At 42.1% G+C, this 20,938-nt stretch overlaps 1 protein-coding gene across 3 annotated transcripts in view; it reads right to left on the bottom strand.

The window, feature by feature from the left end:
* The window catches only part of RNGTT (RNA guanylyltransferase and 5'-phosphatase), a 1,651,651-nt gene that overhangs the window by 1,563,616 nt on the left and 67,097 nt on the right, over window positions 1-20,938 (bottom strand). For all 3 annotated transcript variants that reach the window (XM_085611178.1, XM_085611177.1, XM_085611179.1), the window contains exon 3: window positions 4,458-4,561. In XM_085611178.1, coding sequence (XP_085467304.1) covers window positions 4,458-4,561 — 104 coding nt within the window. The remainder of the gene's footprint in view (window positions 1-4,457; window positions 4,562-20,938) is intronic.

Here is a 20,938-nt window from a genome sequence, read left to right as displayed (position 1 = left end):
GAAAATCAGCCCGCGACCCGACAGCAGAAACGACCTATGCACCCGGCTTCCCTGGGGCAGGTAACAGCGGTACCTCGGTACTCTCGTGGTAGTGGGCTCTTCAAAAGCTTAAGTCTGAAGTTTTAACTTTGTACTCCTGATAGAAGTATTTTTAAACTGTTTATTTCCAACTGCGACATTCTCCATAGGCTGTAATAGAGATCCCGATAGCAGCTACTTGCACTGCACGCGTCTCCCGTGGGTCCCCTTTCTCATAACCTGGGGTGGATTCTTAAGGGGCCAGCGATCCTGAATGCCCTAGGCATTGCCTGTAGAATTATCGTGGTTCTTATACCACTTTTTTAGTATATGGTTTGGTCCCCCCCCTAGGGCCCAATGTTAATAGTGCTATTTATTGTGTCTATCAATGCTTGTTTGATATTGTAACTTTGCCACAGCTTCATAAAGAGACTGTGGGATTCTGTCTAGAATAAATACATATATTTTATATATATACACCTGTGTGGGCTACTCTTTCATTTGGTTATTCAAGAGGTTATTATGGTAAAACAATAAGCTTAACACTCCTTCAAGACTTAGCCTGAGGGCTGCTCTCCACAGCTACCACTAGGATAGCTTTCTTTAAAGGTTGTCTTAAACCTATCATCAATAAGAGTCGAATTGGACTGGTGCAAGGTGTCCCTATAACTAGGAGACAGAATATGCCAGGCCAACTTCTCACACTTGTAACACGCCTCTACAAGCACATGCCAACACTGATCAGAACATTAATTCCGACGCGTAGCACATCACATAATTTGAGGAGACTGTATCGGGTATTGGACGCGACAGATGTGGCTACTTTCCGCCGGGTGCTGGTTGCGTCTGTGGTTCTGGAGAAAGCATTTGATACAGTACAATGGAGCCTCCTTGGAGCCACTACGGCTCAAATGGGCCTGGGAGCACAAAAGGCCCACTGGATTGAGATGCTTTATTCTGACCGGAGGGTAAGGGTGGTGTCTCTTCGCAAAACTCAATTTACCATGGACCCAGACAAGGCTGCCCTCTGTCTCCGCAGCTTTTTGCCATAGCTATTGAAACTCTGGCAGTGGTGGCTAGTGCAGAGGGTGAGGGCAAAGGGCTTCCACTGTTGGAAAATTCCCATATACTATCCTTATACATCGTATTTTACATCAGGAATGAAAAATCTGACTTGACTCGATCTCAACTACTACTCAGAGACTTTGCAGAAGTCTAATGAATGAAAGCTAATGATTCCAAAACGCTGCTCTTACTTGTCACACTGGAGAGAGAGGCCCCATAGAGACGTTAGTAATGCTAGGGCACCCCCACCCCCAATACCTTTAAATACCCAGGTGTGAATATAGACCTCTTCCCTGCTGTTAGAAATTGAGTTTCTGATTAGCAGAGGTATGCACCCTGTCCAATCAGGAACCACAATCTTAGCTGGGGGTAAGTCACAAAGCGCCAACAAGGGGACACTGGTTACGTTGGACCGGAACACAGTCAAAGGTTTATGCCAGTCACGAGGGAGCACGGGCTGGGTTCAGGGACCAGATTGGTCTGGGCAGTGTCGACGTCAAAGATCCGGTTTATGGGGAGCAGAGGGTAATGCATTGATGTGAATCCACTCATTCAGCGGCGATGCGCTGGTACTGGCGGCGCAGTAGCAACTATGCGTCAGCTCCGGTGCGATGAAGAGTTTCAGCTTCGAAATCAAAGGAGATACGAGGACTTCCCTTGCAGAGCGTCGCGTAGAGGTAGTTCTGAAGGAGGAGCAGAGGCTCCGATCCACAGCAGTGAAGGGTTGAATAAGTAACCTTAAGATCACTTCCAGGGGTCCAGCACTAGGGTGGCACCACTTGGCAGAGTAGACTCACAGATGGCATAATCCAGGTGCAGAAGTAGAATAGTTGGAAGTCTTTTATAACCCTGAGACATCAGATCAGGAGGCAAGCCAGCAAGCCATTGGAGTCACTCTGGGTTCAAGTGATGCAGTTCCAGTCCTTCTCAATAAGACCAGAAGGGCAGGAGGTTAGCACAGCAAGAAAGACGTTCTTTTTAACAGCAGTCCAGCAGAGTGGCAGTCCTTTAGCGGCACAGCAGTCCTTCTTCCTGGCAAAGTCTTCACAGGTCCAGAAGAGTACTGAAGTGGTATGGTCTGAGATCTATTTCTTATACCCAGTGGTGCCCTTGAAGTAGGGGAGACTTCAAAGAAGGGTCTTTGAAGTGCATAAAGATCCTCCCTTCCCGCCCTGGCTCCAAAATTACCAGAGGAGGGTATGCAGCCCTTTGTGTGGGGGACAGGACACAGCCTAATGAGGTGTGTGAGGCTGTTCAAAGCTCCTACGTCCCATCCACCCAGGATGGCTCATCGGCACGTCTAAGGTCCCATTGTGTGTGGTTGTCTAGAGGGAATGGACAAAGTCTAGCGGTCACCGTACCCAGATGTGTATTGGAGACAGGCGGCAGGCACACAAGGCTAAGAGCAGAAAAGTGCCAGCTTTCTAAAACTGGCATTTTTAGACATGAAAAGATGAATTAGACATTGTCATTAAAGAGGATTTATCATTACAATCACATAGGTACTAAACATGACACATCCACCTCCTTCCAATTGGGAAATACAGCTTATTTGATGTAATAAGGAATCCCCAATGGTAACGTATGAGAGGGGTAGGCATCACAGTAGTGAAAAACAAATTGGGGAGTTTTTCACTACATGGACATGTAAAACTTAAAAGCACATGTCCTACCTTTTAATTACATAGCATCCTGCCCTATGGGCTACTTTGGGCCTACCTTAGGGATGACTTATATGTAATAAAAAGGGGAGTTTAAGGCTCGGCAATGGGTTTTAAATGCCAAGTTGACATGGCAGTGTAAACTGCACACACAGGCTCTGCAAAGGCAGGTCTGAAACATGTTTAAACGTGAAGGATAGCATTTTGGGGGTTGCACTCCGTGCACTCAAGTGCTCTGTGGTATTCTGCAGATTAGTACAGCTCCCAAATATGGAAAGCATAGACCTAACGAAAATGCCTTTTAACCGGGCGGCTCTATTTTTGTGTTAATTTGCCAGTGCAGGTCTCCCAGTAATGGTACCATGAACACCAAAAGGAGAGAGAAAGAGACGGTGTACCGGGCTCACACCTGCATCTTGGGAAAACACTCAAAACACAGAATTGGCATGATACCCTCTTGGAGTGCTTAGGGAATTATCTTCCTAGCCCTAGTTTGCGTAATCCTATCTACCTACTGGTAATATCCCTACAGAAGAATGGACAATTCTTAGAATTGGACATGGTAGTCTCACTCAGGTAATACGACATGCTTCATCGTTTGTCACCTCGTCCCACCCTGGTGATAAGATGCTACTAGGGCGGACTCTACCTCAGGGGGGAGGGAGTGCTTAGAAATAAAAAATGTTCTCTGGATAAAATGCTTGGGTCCAGCTCGATGTTTACAAAAACCTTAGGATATGCCTACAAGTATACCAGGCTAAAAAGTACCACAAGGTAATATCAGAGGACATACATGGTTACTGTGAACCTTACGTACCCCTGAGGTGTTATGCCAACATATTTCTGCCCTTCTAATAGAGCCTAAAGGTGGTCTTGGGCACTCATCAGGTATGTGTATCTCTACACTTATAAAATGGTAGTGAAGGATACAACAAAATGCATTCCTGGTGGAAAATCAAAACATCCTCTCAAGCTCTTTGTCTCTAAATGGAGGTGCAGTCACATCCACAGCAGCTGCTTTGCTATGGGTTTTATTCCATTGTTCAGGACTTACTGTTTTAAACGTAAGACAGGTAGTGGAGATACAGTTATTAGCTCCTCACTCCAAACACTAGAAAACTTAAATCCTTTAGAAAACAAAATAACATTTTAAAACTTAGAAAAGTATGTTCCCTCTCAGCAATTATGAATATTACACATTAAGAGAATTTGCTGTTTGGTATCTCTGCTGGCAAGTGTCTTAATTTAGATGGGGATGAATTTCTTCACAGTAGTAAAATAACAAAACACAGTAAAATGAAAAATCCAATTTACCAAGCTATCAAACATAGAATGCTCTTAATTACCTTAAGGAATGTAATGATCAAAAATAGGAGCTAGGAGCTAATTTAAATTTGAGATCTACCAGGTATTTGTTTTTTAATATGGCCATTCAAATCCTTTTGGGGAAACACTCTACACATTAGGACATACATTAGATTGTGTGCCTGGCTTGATGTACTGTGAAGTACACTTCTGCCACCTGTCGTGCACATGTAAAAAAGCAGTCGTCTCAAAACCTGTTATTCTATGACAAAACAAATCGAACCAATGGCAGCAACAGGCACAGCCTGTTCTTAAAGACAGTGAGGAGGATAAGGAAGAGACGACCGAGGAAGGGAATTTTGGCAGCAGTGCCACAGGTGAAAATACAAAACAAAATCATAGACTTACCCTTTACACTGAAGCTTCATATATTTGATCCCTTCCTTTTCAATGTCATTTCTTTCATAAAACCTGGTTGTGTTTGTTAAGTCTATGAGCAGCCCCATTTTAACCTAAGAACGGAAATAAAAATATTATTAATAAACTGCATTCTACTTAAGCAAATACATGAAATGAATGCAAATTCGGGGCAGGACATTAACATAGCTTGGTCTGGGCTAACAAGAAACTAGTGCTGCTGACCTAGAACATAACTTTGTATTGGTCTTTATTCTTTGTTAATTTCGCAGTTAATCAATCAATAAAAGCTTTATTCGGAATGCGTAGCAGAACCATAAAAGCAAAATACAAGTACACATGATAGAAAATGTTGTCAATATTTACACAATGAAGATATGGCACTCAGGTTTCTAACCGACGGACATTTTCGTAAAAACTATTAATTCTGTGTGGGAATATGTAAGTGCGATAATAGCGGCAAATTTCAGGTGCAAAATAGTAAAAAAGTGCATTTGTTTATATATTTTATCCGAGTTTACATAATTCATTTGTAGTTTCTGTTAAAAAGATGGTTAAAAACTTTTTATAAGTTCATTAAAATACAGCTGACAGTCATAGAATCAAGGTTTGTAATTATAAATTTGTTCGATGCCTTATACAGTATTTTAGGAACTTTGCAATGTTGAAAGATGTCAAGGGTGAGTCCAACATTTGTAGTGCCAGCAAGGCCGGGCGACATTCACGCAGGGCCATTTGTTGCAAAAGAGGTTTCAACCACTGTTTTCTAGGTTCGAGATAAAATTTGCAAAAAAAAGTAACATGTAAAAGAGACTGTGTGGAAGTATCATCACAAGGGCAACTAGAAAGCTCCTTTGACCAGTCATTGATGTTAGGGAAAGTGATAAAACGATGAAAAATATTAAGTCTGAATCTGGTGAGTAAGAAAACATCATAGGTTGGCAAATTTAGGGTTAGGTAGGGCTCGATTTTGCATGAGGTTTGAATTTGTAAGGAATGCTGGACGGAAAGTTTATTGGCTTCGGCAGCCAGACGAAGATCGCCTAGATGTTTTAGACACTCAGCCTTTAGTAACTTGCGTGGAATCGTTGCCATGTCCTGGGGAGCGGAGTAAAAATTTGGTTGGCCCAGATCAATAAAAAATTTCTGTACATAATGTAACCAGGAGATTTTTTGCGTATATTCTAATTTTTGACAGTCCTTTATGATTGCTTGAGTAAAAAGTAACTTGTCTGATGTCCAAATGCGATGCCACAACAGAATTGGTTGCATCCGGATGGTATCGGAAATATATGGCAAGCCCAGTTCTTGGTGGCAACAATAGGTGGATGAAGATTGGGGGACTGCTAGTAGGTATCTGAGAAAGCTATTTTCGATTTTTTTAATAGAATCTACTTGAGCGTATCCCCATATGTCAGCGCCATAAGTGGCGGTGGTAATGCACTTTGGACGAAAGACTTCAAGAATCTCTTTAGGGGGTCTCTTTCTGAGTCTCTGCGTGAAAGTTACTAGAGCCATCGTTGCTTTTAAGAACCGGAGTTTTCTAGACTCAATTGCCCTTATCCAAGTCCCCTTTTCATCTATCACCACTCCCAGGTAAGGGTAGGTTGTAGTATGGTCAATCTTTGTGTTTGTAATGTAGGTACCATGTCCCTTTAGTGATTTTTTTTTTTCAGAGGTCATTGTAAAGGTCTTTTTTGTGTTGATTTTTAGATCTAAGTTGGACATAAATTTATAGTAACGGTTTAGAGAGCGTTGTAATTCTAATGGGGTACGAGCAAGGATTACCGCGTCGTCCGCGTATAGTAGTGCGGGAATTGGACGATTGTTAATCTGCGGTAGATCCTGGCTCCCCTCCAACATAGCTGCCTCTAGGCCGTTGGTGTACATGGTAAAAAGGAAGGGAGCCAGGACGCAGCCCTGTCTAACTCCCCGCTCCACCCTGAACGATGTGGATAACTGGCCCCCTATGCCGAACCGGACTCTGGCAGTAGCTTTTGAGTAAAGTTCTCTAATGTAATTGACTAAGATTTTATCCACCCCTATGTCTAGCAAGATGGTCCATAATTTGGCGTGAGAAACGCAGTCAAACGCTGCAGAGAGGTCGACATATGCCATGCAAAGTCTGCCTCCCTTTGCATTTACATATTTGCCTCTTATTAGGACCAAGTTAAGAAACTGCTCAATAGTTCCCAGACCCTCCCTAAAACCATATTGGAGGTCAGAAATGATGTTATTCTCCTCCGTCAAATATTGCAGCCGTTCAAGTAAAATACGACCCACCACTTTACCTAGTGAATCAAGTAATGAGATGGGTCGGTAACAAGTCGGATTGTTGCGGTCCCCCTTTTTGAAAATCGGAACCAAAATGGACTCCGACCAAGAGCCCAACCTTGCCAGTAGCTTCCAGGACTCTATGTAAAAGGGGGGCCCATAGATCAATATTGGATTTATATAGGTCCATAGGGACCCCGTCCGGGCCAGGAGCCTTCCCTCCCCGGCTAGCTTTAAGAGCTGATTTTATATCTGCCAAGGTGAAGTACAAAGGGAGAGAATTTGAGGCATCGCTTGTAATTGATGTGGCCTGTGCGACGGGACCTGGGAGTGGCAAGGGTGGATCTATGAGACTAAACATGTGCGAAAAATAGTTGGTCCATTCATTCTCGGTAATTGTGACCTCTATGGTACCACGTTCTTTTGGGCCTGAGAGAAATGAAGAGTTTATGACCTCCCAAAAAGATGAGGAGTCCTTTGATTTACAGCTCGTGTAGAGCAATCCAGTGCTCTTCTTTTAGTTCTTTCCTACGATTTGTGAGAGTCTTGTTATAGAGTTTCCTCCGTTGGGTAACCTCTATTCTGTCTCTGGGGACTTTCTTTAAAGCTAATTTAAGTGCTTGATGTGCCTTGGAGCAAGAAGAATTGAACCAACTGTCTTTCATTTTCTTTTCGTTTTAGGAAAAATAGTCAGAGCCTTATTTATCTCAGTAATTATGATTTTTAAATTTGCTACGATCTCATGAGGTGAGGAAGTCTCCGCCAGACATGTTGTGAATGCTGCCATGTTCCCTTTTATGATCTTTTCCAGAGTTTTTTCTGGATCAATACATGACCACTTTAGGGCGTAGCCATTTGGCCTATTCATAATCAGATTATCTTGTTGTAGGAAATTTTTTGCGTGTTTAGTAGAACCAGTTATTTCCAGCGTGATGGAGATAGGGAAATGATCGCTGTAAGCGCAGTCATGAGTAGTAAAGTTGGTAATTAGATTGACGGCGCTAAGTGCCATGATTATGAAGTCAATACAGGTCGAGGCTCCTCTGCCATTATATGTAGGGCTTAACTTGACGGTGGGTGTTAATAACTCGTTAGAAAAGGTCAACTGGAGCAAGGACATGGTTTCATTCATAAGCGAACCTTTAGAAGAGTGAGAAAAATGGTTGGTGGTATTTTCTTTGTGGTCCATAAAGCCACAGGTGATATTGTTTTTCTCACATAGTGATAGATTAAAATCTCCTCCCCAAATAAGGATGGGATTTTTCCCTTGGGGATGATTGTAATATTCTAGGAGAAAGTGGCGGATTTCCTTCAATATACCTATCAGTTGGCAGTCTTGCAAGTTGTTATCGAAATTCACTATCAGCACAGGAGTAAGTTTGTTAAATTTTATAACTATGATCTGGTAGTTGGACTCATTTTTTAGTACGCTGATAGTTTGTCCTAGGATTAAGTTGGAGATATATGTCACTAATCCTCCCTTTGCTCGTCCTGAAAATGAAGGGAGCGCGGGAGGGAAAAAGGTTCTGTAACCATTTAGATGAATGGGAGAAAGTGCCCAAGTTTCCTGCAGGCAAAGGATATCGTGGCACCTTGCGAATAATAGCCATCCTTCATGATTGATTTTTGAGTGAAGGCCTGCGATATTCCAGAATATTACGCTAACAGGAGAGCCAGCAGAAGATTTTGCTGGTCTCTTTAATGGGATGGGTATTTGATTTTGTTGGTCGGAAGAAAGGTTCTCAGGAATAAGGATCGTTTTTGAGTCTGAGTGGGTTGTACTTGGTAAATTTGTTTGTATTTCTGTGACATTGGGGGTCAGATGTGAAATAACCTGTGGTTGTAAAAAAGATGACAAGGGTTGATAAGGGAAAGAGGGTGAAAAGTGAGTCGATGATAGGGTCTCAAATTCAGGGATGGTGGTTGAGTAGCTTTGTTTTTCGTTGCTTACTAACACAGGTTTTGGGGTTTTAGGGATCTTTAAGGACGTAGGTAGTCAATCTACCTCCTCTATTAAAGACAGTGACTCAAATCTGTTTTGCGTTAAAATGGAACCGTTTCATTTTTTAGCTGGGTGGATGGGCGGGCGGTAAAAGAAACCAAGTGGGACAGGGAGAATTGCTGTAGTGTAAGGCAAAAACTCTTCCTTTTGTGCTAGGAGAGAGCGGACGGCTCGTGGGGTACTAAAATTGATAATAATACAGTCACCCTGGATAGTTTTTCGGGAGGGGCCAATCCAGCCAACTCTCCGTACCATAATAATTTGGTTGGTGTTATGCACGTTAAAATGTCTGTTTAGCGAGCCAGTCCACTACTTGGTTTCGCAGGGAAGGCCAGGATTCTGTCACTCCTTGTTCTAAGGGGGGGGAACACCTGTTAAAACTATGATGTAGGGGTATGTAGCAGGCGGCAGATTTGGACAGTCTGTATTTAAGTGAGAGCTTGTAGTAGAAATGTTGGAGTTACTCTTTAAGTATAGTTTCTTTTCTTGAACGTATGTCGTGACTGAATTCTTCTCTTTCGTCCCCCTGTCAGGGGGATAATTATTTGCTTGTTGTAAGATTTCGATTTGGGGGGAAAGGGTACATTTGTTAGATTGACAACAGAGGTCAGTTAGAGGTGTGACTACCAGGTGTCAAAAGACGATCAGGTCTTGTTACTCGAGTTCTAAGTAGGTCGTGAACTTCTATTATTTGGTTCATCTTAAGGTCCAAGGACCTGAGTGTTTCATTAAACTTGGTGGTGAGACTGAGAGCCATTTCCTCGAGTTTCTGTTCAAGAATATTTTTTATTGCTTCTACTGGATGGTTATCGTGGGTTTGTGAATTAATGTCGGGTTTATTTAAATTGGCTGTGAGCTGGGCGGTGAGAGGAAATTGCCCTTGATCTGTTTGTGTTCCTAAGGTACGCATTTTCGGTTTTTCTGAATTTTTGCTCTGATTATTTGGCCTACTTCTCTTCTGTGTGACCCCTGTGGCCAAGTCTGATGAGTGCTTAGCTTTCCCCCGGGTTTGTGGTCCCTTCGCACTGGATATGACAGGATGTGTAAGGTTGACGGTAGTAACAGGTTGTATTTGTGTAGTCAGAGTCACAGATGTAATGGGAGGACTAAGTGAAGGAGTTTTGCTCAATGAAGAGAGGGTACTTACAGCTATTTCTCTAGGCGGGGACTGTTGGAAAGGGTCGATTGAGAGTCTGCGCTCTATGAGATGTATCTCTTCGTTTATTATTGAATCAGCCCGTAAAAGGTATGCGTCCAATGTCCCCGCGGTGCCCTTGCGCTTCTCCATAGTGAATGAAAAAGTTGTACTAATGTAAAATCGGAGAAACGTAACCAATCCTGTTTAAACAGTCAATAATTTATCAAACAAATAATTCACAGTGTTCCTATTTGGGGTGACTCCTACCGGTGGAGTGGAGATGTTGACTGTGGTGTAAGCAGAATGTAATAGGTCAGGGCAAAGAGACCAGGCCCAGCCCAGCCTCTACTGGCCTCTGACGGCCACAGACGGTCCCGGGCTTTTCCCGGCACGAACCGCGCGCGTCCTCGAGGGACCGGGCGGAGCTTTATAGCGCCTCCTGGCGCGAGAAAATTTAGAAGGCAGCAGCGTCACCTGACTGGAAGCAGCGGGGCTGCTGGATGTTGTAGTCCCGGGTGGGGGGCGGAGTCAAGCCCGGCTGGCACAGGAGCCTGGATGGATGCCGCTCGTGCGCCTCAGCGGAGCTCGGCCCGTCTGCACGCAGGTACCCCCAAGAAAGATGTCACACCAGGGACTCGGCCCCGGGCGGAGCTTTATAGCGCCTCTTGGCGCGAGAAGATTTCGAAGGCGGCAGCGTCGCCTGACTGGAAGCTGCGGGGCTGCTGGATGTTGTAGTCCCGGGCGGGGGGGCGGAGTCAAGCCCGGCCAGCACAGGAGCCTGGATGGACGCCGCTCGTGCGCCTCGGCGGCGCTCGGCCCGTCTGCACGCAGGTACCCCCAAGAAAGATGTTAACAAATTAACCCCTATCTAAGAGTCGAAAACAACAACTGCAGAAAGCAATCAGAACCACCGAGGATTAAAATTAAATCCAGGTTTTAAGCAGCTTCCAGACAGAGAGTAAGGCCTGCTCTTTCTGACCGTGCAATGGAAGCTACTAAATATTACAGCAGAAGAAAATATTATCAACTGTTGTGGTAAACACGAACCGACTTTAGTGATCTCTTGCTTCTTTTCACAGACCTTTCTGGAAGTCATACAATTTCTTGTATTGAAAGAAGATGTGAACAACAGGGCCTTCTCCATTCTCACAATGTTAACATTTCATACATTCAGGTAGCGCTGCCATTCTCCACCTCACCAGTCTCTACGCACGTTTGAGCAAGTAACGCAGAAATTAAAGTGTTTATTAACGGAAAGGATAACTTTTCCTTTGGGACGCACACATATGTGTACAAATATATATATGTTCCCAAATATCATGACCAGTTCTTCATGGACAGTAAACACCTCCGTTGTCGAATGTGGGGTCGCCTTTAGGGATATTGAAGGCGTTTCATTTCCTTTATGATGGACACAAAAGAGGGGTTTGTGCGATCTGCATGGAGAAATACAGTAACATTTGAAACACTTCCTGAATGCGATTGAGGTACTGTTTCTTGAATAGTGGAAGGTCTGAAAGAAGGGATTGGAAGGTTGCTGGACAGAGAAGCCTCTCGGAGATGGTTAATTTTTGTGCCAGGTATTTCAGGCTATCACTGCATGGCTTTGTGCATGATGAATGCAGTTTTGAATATACTCCGGGCTTCTGCCATAGATGACACACAGCTTGTGGGGACGATGAGCCATCGTTCTCCACTAAGTTTAATGAATCATCAACAGTTTGGATGGCGGCTGGTTCTGTTTTTTCCGTGTTACACCCCAACCTAAGTTCGGTCTGTAGATCATCAAACAGGTCGCAGGTCCCAATGAATTTAGTTGTGACTCTACACAACTTCCTAGGGATTTAATTTACAATGGGAGGTTTGTTAGAGGGCATCAATTATTTACTTTTATAAGGGGGTGGTCTGCCCGAAATTAAGACAACCGGTTACTTTGCACTGCATTAGTGAGGCTTTTCCGCACGTATCTAGTAAAGGGTAAGAGATCAGCGGATTCATTTGAGGAAGGTGGTAGGCATTGGATAGCTGATGTGAGATGGTGGTCTAATATTCATTATAGCCTTACAGCTTTCACTTTCAGCAACTTCTCAAAAGGGAAGACATTCTCATTTTCTCTAAAGCTAAGGCAGCCTCACGTTGATGTCTCTACTACTCCAATATTGGGTACAAGTTATCTCAGAAACGTATCACGACAGTCCTCTAGTGTGCATTAGTTTGCCATAGTTAGTACTTCCCTGTCCCTTTTATTCATACTGTGAACCACAGAGCACCACACTCTGTGTTCTCTATACTCTCTGGGCCGTTGGACACTTTTACACAAAAGGTAGCATGTGTCAACAATAGATTTCTCACACAGTACAGTCACTATAACTATAGACACGGAGCTCAAACTCCAGCTCTTAGCACGCTAAGGATTCCGTTTCCTTTATTAAACCCAAAACAAACTAGGGATATTATTGGTCTGTTTCACACGAAAAACATCCAGTCTACTTCTTTGTGCATTTAAGCAACCACTCTCAAGGACCTGAACATTTCATGATCCGATGATATCAAAGGTTACCTAGCTGGAAGCTTGTAGCATTTTTGATTTACATCCTGTGCACTCTTCTGCCATCTATCATTGTTTTCAGAATTCTTCAACTTTTTCTTCAAAGTGTTTTTCCCAGTTTTTTTCCTTGTTTCAGCGGAGTGTCCAATGACACGGCTCGAAAAATCCACTCAACCGCTCGCATTTGCGAGCTAAATTTAACGGGGACGAGCTATTTTTAGGTCCTGTTTGCCCTTTCTGGCGAGTAGGAAGACAAACTAACTTTTGTCCTCTGTCTTTGAAAACTGAGCAAATGTGACAAGATAACAAGATTTAAAGGTATTTTTATTGCTCACAAAGTGAATGAGCAATAAAGATGCCTTTACATCTGGTTATCTTGTTGCATTTGCTCCGCTTTCAGAGACAGAGTTCAAGTAGTTTGCAGTTAGGTCAAGGAGATTTTTCAAGGTACTAGACCTGCAGGACTAGTACCATTTTTTAGGATTTTTCGAGCCCATACGTGACCGCGTTCCCTGAAACTCACAGTGTACAGGGACACACACTACCACCTCAAATGTAACTTTTCTACCAATGTGTTTGGAGTGGCAATATCGTGCACTGAGAGCAGCAGAATCCACCGACATAAACAAACAAGCTACAGACTGGAAATCAACTGCTGGAAAGCTAAGTTGTTGCTGGACACTTGACACTCAAGCGTGAATATTTCAATGGCAATGCTGCAACCTAAGCAGTTAGGTCGCATGAAAATGACCTGAAACCACAGAGGGGAGGAAGAGGGTGGCTAGAGAAGGGGAAAAAAACAACACTAAAATGTTGTTAGTCCTGTAACAGCTAAAAGCTGTGATAACACTTTAAAAAAGTCCAAAATCCGTGTTTATCAAAAGGCGCGCACTGAAGATCAGCGTTCAGCATATAAACTATTTTGATGCAAAAAGACTGTATAGGAACTGCATACGGATAATGCAGAGAACCCGACAGGTACCACCATTTACATGGGACGCAGACTGCACCTAAACTAGTTAAAAGTAGACCGTGAACCAACCTCAGAACCGAACATGTTTTTAAAGAGCAGCTTACAAAGGAGGATTGACTTTGTTTGGTTTAAAGATTGAATTCGAAAAGGAGGCTCAATTTCAGGTCAAGGAGCACCTTTCAAATGCCTATCACAAACCGGTCCAGCACCGATCTTGAAAAGGATCTACTAAGAGCCAGACTATTTCTTCAACTAAACAATACGTAGAACAGAGGAAACTAGCTGTGTGACTGCTTAAGCTGTGCTCATACCATCAAAATGCAATGGCCATATGAGCTTTGACGTATGTGTTATATTTTATTAATCAAATGCCATTTAGTTTTTGTGCCTGTTTGAAGACCACTAAAGCTTTATACGTATAGCATGCTTGCACGCATTCTAAAGGAGTCTCCATCTAGTCATCCTGTGTTGTGCACACTGCACATTTCTGCCAAAAGATTCTAGTAGGCAGAGTGTTATGGGTTTAGACATACATGCATAGTCTGTTATTCCTGTTGTATCTGGAATACAGTGCATGCACAGAACGATGGAAGCTCTATATATGTTGTGAGGGTTTTTGGGGTGGCACTGGAGCTAAGAGTTGAGTCGCAACACCTTTGGTAGCTTACAGATTTGTAAGGATGCTATCTGGATTGGCTTCTGCGGTTGCCTGCTTCCAGAGGATTTTGAAGATGGTATTAGAATCCATGTCTAATGTCCTGTTCTTTCAGGATGACATCCTTATTTACAGAGCCAGCACTTTGGAACATAATGATAGATTGAGGCAGATAGTATAGACATTATCAGAGTAGGTTGACAGTAAAGAAGGTGAAATGCAAATTGGGGGTAACATCAGTGCCATTTTTTGGTCATGTGATATCACAGGAGGGTATTCAATCTAAGTTTGAATTAGCTGACAGCATAATAAAAGCTCCCACGCCTGTTGACAAAGAGCAAGTGAGTTCTTTTTTAGGGCTTGCTGAGTTTTATTCTACATTCATCAAGGGTTTTGGAATTGTTGTTGAGCCTATTAGAATACTCTTGAGGAAAGGTGCCTCTTTGGTTTGGTTACATGAACAGGACACTGCTTTTAAGACAATTAAATCTGTGATTAGCAAAATGGCTACATTGGGGCATTAAGATGCGAAGAGGAAAACCATTTTAAATACAGATGGCACTTTAAAGGGTTAGAGGCCATTTTAACTCAAGTAGTGGATGGTGATGGGAAAGTGGTGGTGTTTGTTTCCCATGCTCTCAAGGAGGCAGAGGGACATCACTTTTGTATTGAAAGGGAGGCCATGGCTATAGTTTGGGCGGAACACCATTTTAAGTTTTATCTGTGTGGTATTCCTTTTCTTGTGCACACCGATTATCGTCCGCCAGTGCAAATCTTTAAATGCCAGCGCAGTGAGCCTAAAACTCCTTGACTGAAAAGACGGTGTAAAATTTTACTTTCAGGTCACATACTCTTCCTCTTCCAGGTCTTGTGAATAAAACGGCACATTTACTTTCTTGTTTACCGGTGGAGGGTGGTGGCTGTGTGGCCATGTGTGACAAATGCTGTGTGAACTGGGTCAGGGAAGAAGCTACAACTAAGGAGGAATGGGAGAAGTGTGAACGGGAAGATATTTTGTTTCAGCTAATTGAAGACTATGTGGTGTGTAGTTGCCATGACTACAAGATTTAGGATTCAGATTTGAAACCATATGTGTGTAAGGCATTCATTGGCCATCTGGAATGATGGACTCATGAGGGGTGAGGGAGTTGTACCACCGATGAGTTTGAGATCCAAGGTGATCAGTTTGGCACATGAAGACCATCTTGGAAGAAACCTCCCTAAGGTCAGGGTGAGGGAGAGGTATTGGTGGGCAACTATGGATCACCAAGTGGAGAGCATGGTTAAGGATTGTGTCATGTGTGATACTACAGACTAAGCACGTGTCACGAATCAGGTTCCCTTGTAACTAGTTGTAGTACCTGAACAACCATGCATAAAATTGGGTTTAGATATCAGGGGTCTATTTGAATTGTTACCATCAACGGAAACAGTTTAGGACTTCCAAACAAATTAATTTGCTTGTGAAGGTGTACTAAAGTATCTTGCCACTAACACTGGAGTGCAGTTTGTTTCTCAGGAAAAGCAGAGTTTCTTAAAGGATTTTGGTATTGTTCATCATAGAACAGCTTTATATGCACCACAGCCAATGGCCTGTGGAGTCTAGGGCATCACTTAAATATGTGCTCAGAAAGACGTGGTGGGTACATCTTACTGCTACAAACTGTGTAACTCAGAAGTCACAGTTTGAATTATTGAAGGGAAGGGTGGCATATTCCAAAGTGAACCAAGGGTGGCTGCTTGCTTTCCAAGCGAGTTACTTGTGAAGACAAGAAGGTAACTAGGCATATACATGAAAGATACCAACAGAAGTACAAAGAGAGGTATGAAAGGAAACATTCGGTAAAAAGCAGGAAGTAGAATGTGGGTGATTTGGTTAGGGAGAATAAATCATGTTGGGAAAAGAAAGGTGTGACCCAATTTATGGGCCCTTTTAGGATTGTATCAATCCAGAAGAATTTTGTTATTATCCACACTGGTAGTTCCTGGAATATGTCCAGGCTGGTGAAGTGTTCTGATAAAAATCTGAAGCCTCACAGCTTGCTTGGAGATGGAGATAAGGGTTTTACATCGCCAAGTGCTATTGATGTTTTTGAGCAGAAGGGTGAGGATAGTATTTTGTAAAGTGAACTGTCTGACATACTGCACAAAGAGTATGAAATGAAAGGCTTTAAAGTGTCAGTTTTTTTCTAACACACAAAATTGAAATGGGTAATAAGTGAACTGTACAAACATTTAAAAATATTTTTCAGTAGTTATGAAAGCCCATGTTTTCTAATTCTGTGAGATAATTTTTTTTTTTTAATAGGATGAAAACAAATCAGACACTTTACTTGGTGACGTGCAAATGATAAATATGTTTGCTGAAACCCAATTTTCACAGATTAGTAAAACTGCATGAAAGTGGGAAAGTTGTTGGCCAATTCAATTTCTGTAAATTACTGTACTACCACATCATACTTTAGTATCAATAGGACCACATGCACAAAACCTTTTTTTAAGATCGCAAATGGCCCAATTCGTAGAATAGGGGCGTTTGAGACTACAAAAAAAGGTTTCTAAAAGATATGAAAGCTAAATTGCAATTCGGTAACCTGTTATTGAACTGCAATTTGGGTTTGCAAATCAGTATTTGGAAGGGGTGCGTTTAGAACGTCCCTTCCTAATACTGATTCACAGTGGTATATATGAATGTTTCGCAACCACATTACAGTCAGAAAACTTTCTTTTTTTACCAACACCTCAGGGGTATAATAACCATTTGCAAGCAGGAAGGGGTCCCTTTAACGAAAACTGGTTGTATTTAAAAAATAAAAGATTGCTTTATTAACAAGCATTTGCAATGCAATAGGTCTTGCATTAATGATAATTTGAGGTATTGGCGTTGCAAATAATAAGGCAAAGCCAATAGCTCATACTTTCAGTAATGCGAGACTTAGTGCATTGCAAATGCTTGCGTAGTGAACCAGGAATCAGCATTGTATGTCTCAGTGCAGTACCGCAAGCTGCTCCTAGAGGTCCTGAGTGAGCAAGGCACCAGCTCTGCATGTCTAGGTGCAGTACCGCAAGCTGCTCCTAGAGGTCCCTAGAGAGCAAAGCACCAGCACTGCATGTCTCGGTGCAGTACCGCAAGCTGTTCCTATAGGTCCCTAGTGAGCAAGGCACCAGCACTGAATGTCTAGGTGCAGTACCGCAAGCTGCTCCTAGAGGTCCCTATTGAACAAGGCACCGGCACTGCATGTCTAGGTGCAGTACCACAAACTGTTCCTAGAGGTCCCTAGTGAGCAAGGCACCAGCACGGCATGTCTAGGTGCAGAACCGCAAGCTGCTCCTAGAGGTCCCTGGTGAGCAAGGAATCAGCTCTCCATGTCTACAAAGTTGGAGTTATTGGCATTATATATATATTTTTTTTTTTACCTAGCCATGTTGCATGGTGCAGTACTATATGTGGCCAAACGGGGACCTATTTTGGTCACATATGGTACTGCACCCTACAGAAGATATGGTAAATCCACCCTACCCATAATGCATTGAATGCAAGACAGTACTACGAGTACATTCAAATAGCTATGTCCATGTATACAATTAGTAGCTTTGAAATGTGACAAAAGAATTATTACATTAATTTTGGATTAGGTTGTACTCAATGTGGAGCTGATGAAGGGAAATTTAAAGACGGCCTCATATAAATGTGAGATGTTCTAGTGAGTGAAGCAATCCCTGCCAGCCTAGCTTAGGACCAAGTGTGTGTTCTGCCTGAAGCCTTTAAGAAAATAGTGCCTTGAGGTTATAATTAAAACCTAGGGAGTAACAACACATGTAACAGGGGGTGTCCTCGTGGGAGGTTACAAGAAGAGACAAGGCGGGACTACTAAGCCTATTAACAAATGAAAAGCCACCATTTACAAAGGACAGGGACACGAGCCAATTAAAAAGATGGGGGGGAGGGAGTGGGTGGAGTTTTATGCCCATATCCTGAATACAGCATGTCTAAAAATGTCCCCAGCAGACCATCATCCCTGTCATGGCTGTAATTCCTAATGGGTTGCAAACTCATTATTATTCAAGAGGTCGGTCTATTGCAACCCCATTAGGAATCGCTTAGTGGTCTCTGTACATTCGGACTTGTGATTTCTTAATTGCAATTAGCAAAGCATCTCAATTAGGAAATCTCAATCCCTAAATTCTCTACATATGGCCCTATATTTATTAAAAGACTTTTTAAATAAACACTCCTGCCTTTGACCTGATGGCATTGCTATTAGTGAACTAAGAGGAGAGTAAGGGAGCATGTGTACCCTATATGTTGACCGGATGTTTATTATACATGGAGCAAACGTTTAGTCAATTTAATCATACAAAAGAGTTTTTTTGTACAGCAGAATGCTGAACTCACATATTTGAAGGTGCTCTCAAATGCGTTAATTACGACAAAGGTGGCTCTATAAAATAAAATATTTGCCTTGGATCACACAATTTGAGGCCAGTTTACGAATCAAGTACATTACAGTTAGATTGAGTAGATTATTCAAGTTACTAGACCTGCAGGACTAGTAACATTTGAATGATTTTTCAAGGCCTGATCAGCATCTCTTACATATTTTTCATGGTTAGAAATGATATTCCTTATGATAGTGGTTAATCTTTTGTTATGATCTATTTTTGTTTCTGGAATGCAGTGCGTGCACAGAATGTTGGAAGCTCATTATGCGTTGTGATGGCTCTGGGGGTAGCAGTTGAAGTTGGGCCAGGCAGACCACACTGCTGGTGGTAGTTCACTTATGACAAACTTTCTTGGAAGATCTAAACTAATGCGTGGTATATCTTAACACATCGCCTCGTTCTGAAGTTGGCACATCAAAGCAAAGATTTTAGAAAGTAATAGAGTCAGCTCTTGCTAACAACACTTGTATCTTTTCCGTCAAAGTCTTCTCGCATTCTTGCCGTGAAAAGAGGCTGGAGCCTGCTCATTAGTGCCTATCTGTAGGTTTCGCTTCCAATCACTTCCATTAGGAAAAGGTGTATAAAGTAGCACCAAATATATGGATTTTAGCATTACATGTTCCAGCATAAAAGTGCAAAGCTCTGGTCTAATAAGTAGGCAATGTGAATGCTTGCCGGCTATTTTTGCATTAAACTGATGTTAGATTTCTATGCCCTGTTCCGAGTGTTTGAGTTTTCTTTTGAAATATCTTCATTTGTTGTAGACTGTCCTAAAGTCCACTGCTATAAGAACACTGTTAAATTTACTTTAATAGTGGCCGGCATAACCACGACAACATACAAAGGATTGCACACCTGATTAAGAGAAAGTAAGAAAAATATCACAACAGTCTGTCTCAGTTTGGAAGGAGGGAAGGAGTTTAACTGGGCGAGTTGGGACTTCTTTGGGGCGTTAATGGGTAATCGGGTTGGGCCCTAGTATGACTAGGCAGATACTGATAGGAAGCAAGACTCCAAAGGCACCATGGTCATAAGGCATCTGACATACGCCACAAACCGTTACCAAGACATTGAAAGAAAATAAGCGGCAGTATTCCAAACATAACAGTAGATCTTAGGGTATCGCACGGAATGTGAAAGTAAAACATGCATGCTACAAACGTGTGTTTACCTTTTTAATACCTTTTTAAAATATATATATATTTTTTTACTTTTTAATATCCCTTTTAATATCCCTTTTAATATCTAAAATGGTGTTCTTTAAGAACGACTCCTTTTGTACTACTCTTGACATTTGTATTTGAAATGTAGATATAAAATGGAAAATATCTTTGTCTAATGAATTCTTTGAACCTTAAATGATAAAAAAAATATATATATATATTCCTCATCACATACCTCTCCATTCCAAACCAGCTTCTCACTTCCCTCACATTACCTCAGCCTGGACAATACCTGTTGGTCCAAGTTCGATTCTAGTTGTCCAGAATGCACTAGAAGGCACTGCATGGAAAGGAGCTTCTAAACTTGCAGTCATTTTCGATATTGATGAGAATCTTCATGAAAAAAAATTAATTCTACCCTACAATATTCGAGCGATTTCTTGAAGAGGCATAGTAAGGAGACAAACTTATAAAACGCACTCCATCTAATTAAAATAGAAATGCTATGCTTTTACGCAAATTCTGTAAATACTTTATTTGAAAAAGGTTGCCATCAGCATTGAAAAATATATAGCGATGAAGCACTGAATACCACAAATCTTTTTGTCTGCGGTAGGATGGTCTTCTGCACAAAAATACAGTTCTTTCTAGAAACATCCAGGTCAGTTAAATTGATTTCAACAATACCACAACAAGAGTAAAATAGGTACAGCACAGCGTTGGCAGGCTTGAAACTGTATGTTTAGCCACTTTATTTCAAATGTAAATCACTGGTCAATACATTCACAGTGATTTAGAAACTATCATCGTAACCTGGATCAATTGTATCCCGATTTGGGTTGTGTATCCCATGTTACGCAACTAGCAGCATGACCGCCCCACTAACATTTCAGAGGTCATAATAAGGTATTTGGGGTGCAGGTAGCCATATGAAAGCTCCGATTAAGTGACTTTCCCCATTGGGAGCTCGTTTCTGGGCTTTCCAAACAGACATTCAGTTGATACCAAATCAGTTTGCGAGGAATGACCTACTTTACGGCTGTGATCTGAAGGTCTTTCATTCAAATCCAGACGAAGCCAACTCAGACTTCTATCCTTCCGAGGTCGGTGAATTGAGTAACCTTAAATTAAGAATTGAGTAACCTTAAATTAAGAAGTAGTAGTAGCTCCTGCAGTTTTACACTGTTTAATTCAGCAAATGTTTTCCATGAAATACTGCAAAAACACGATATTAGTGTTATGATTATTGCTAATGCTACAGAAGTGTGTACTTTGA

Source organism: Triturus cristatus, chromosome 6 (assembly GCF_964204655.1).
Source record: "Triturus cristatus chromosome 6, aTriCri1.1, whole genome shotgun sequence".
NCBI lineage: Eukaryota > Metazoa > Chordata > Amphibia > Caudata > Salamandridae > Triturus > Triturus cristatus.
The sequence above is the reverse complement of the archived record's forward strand: the minus strand, read 5'-3'. Positions and strand labels throughout refer to the sequence as shown.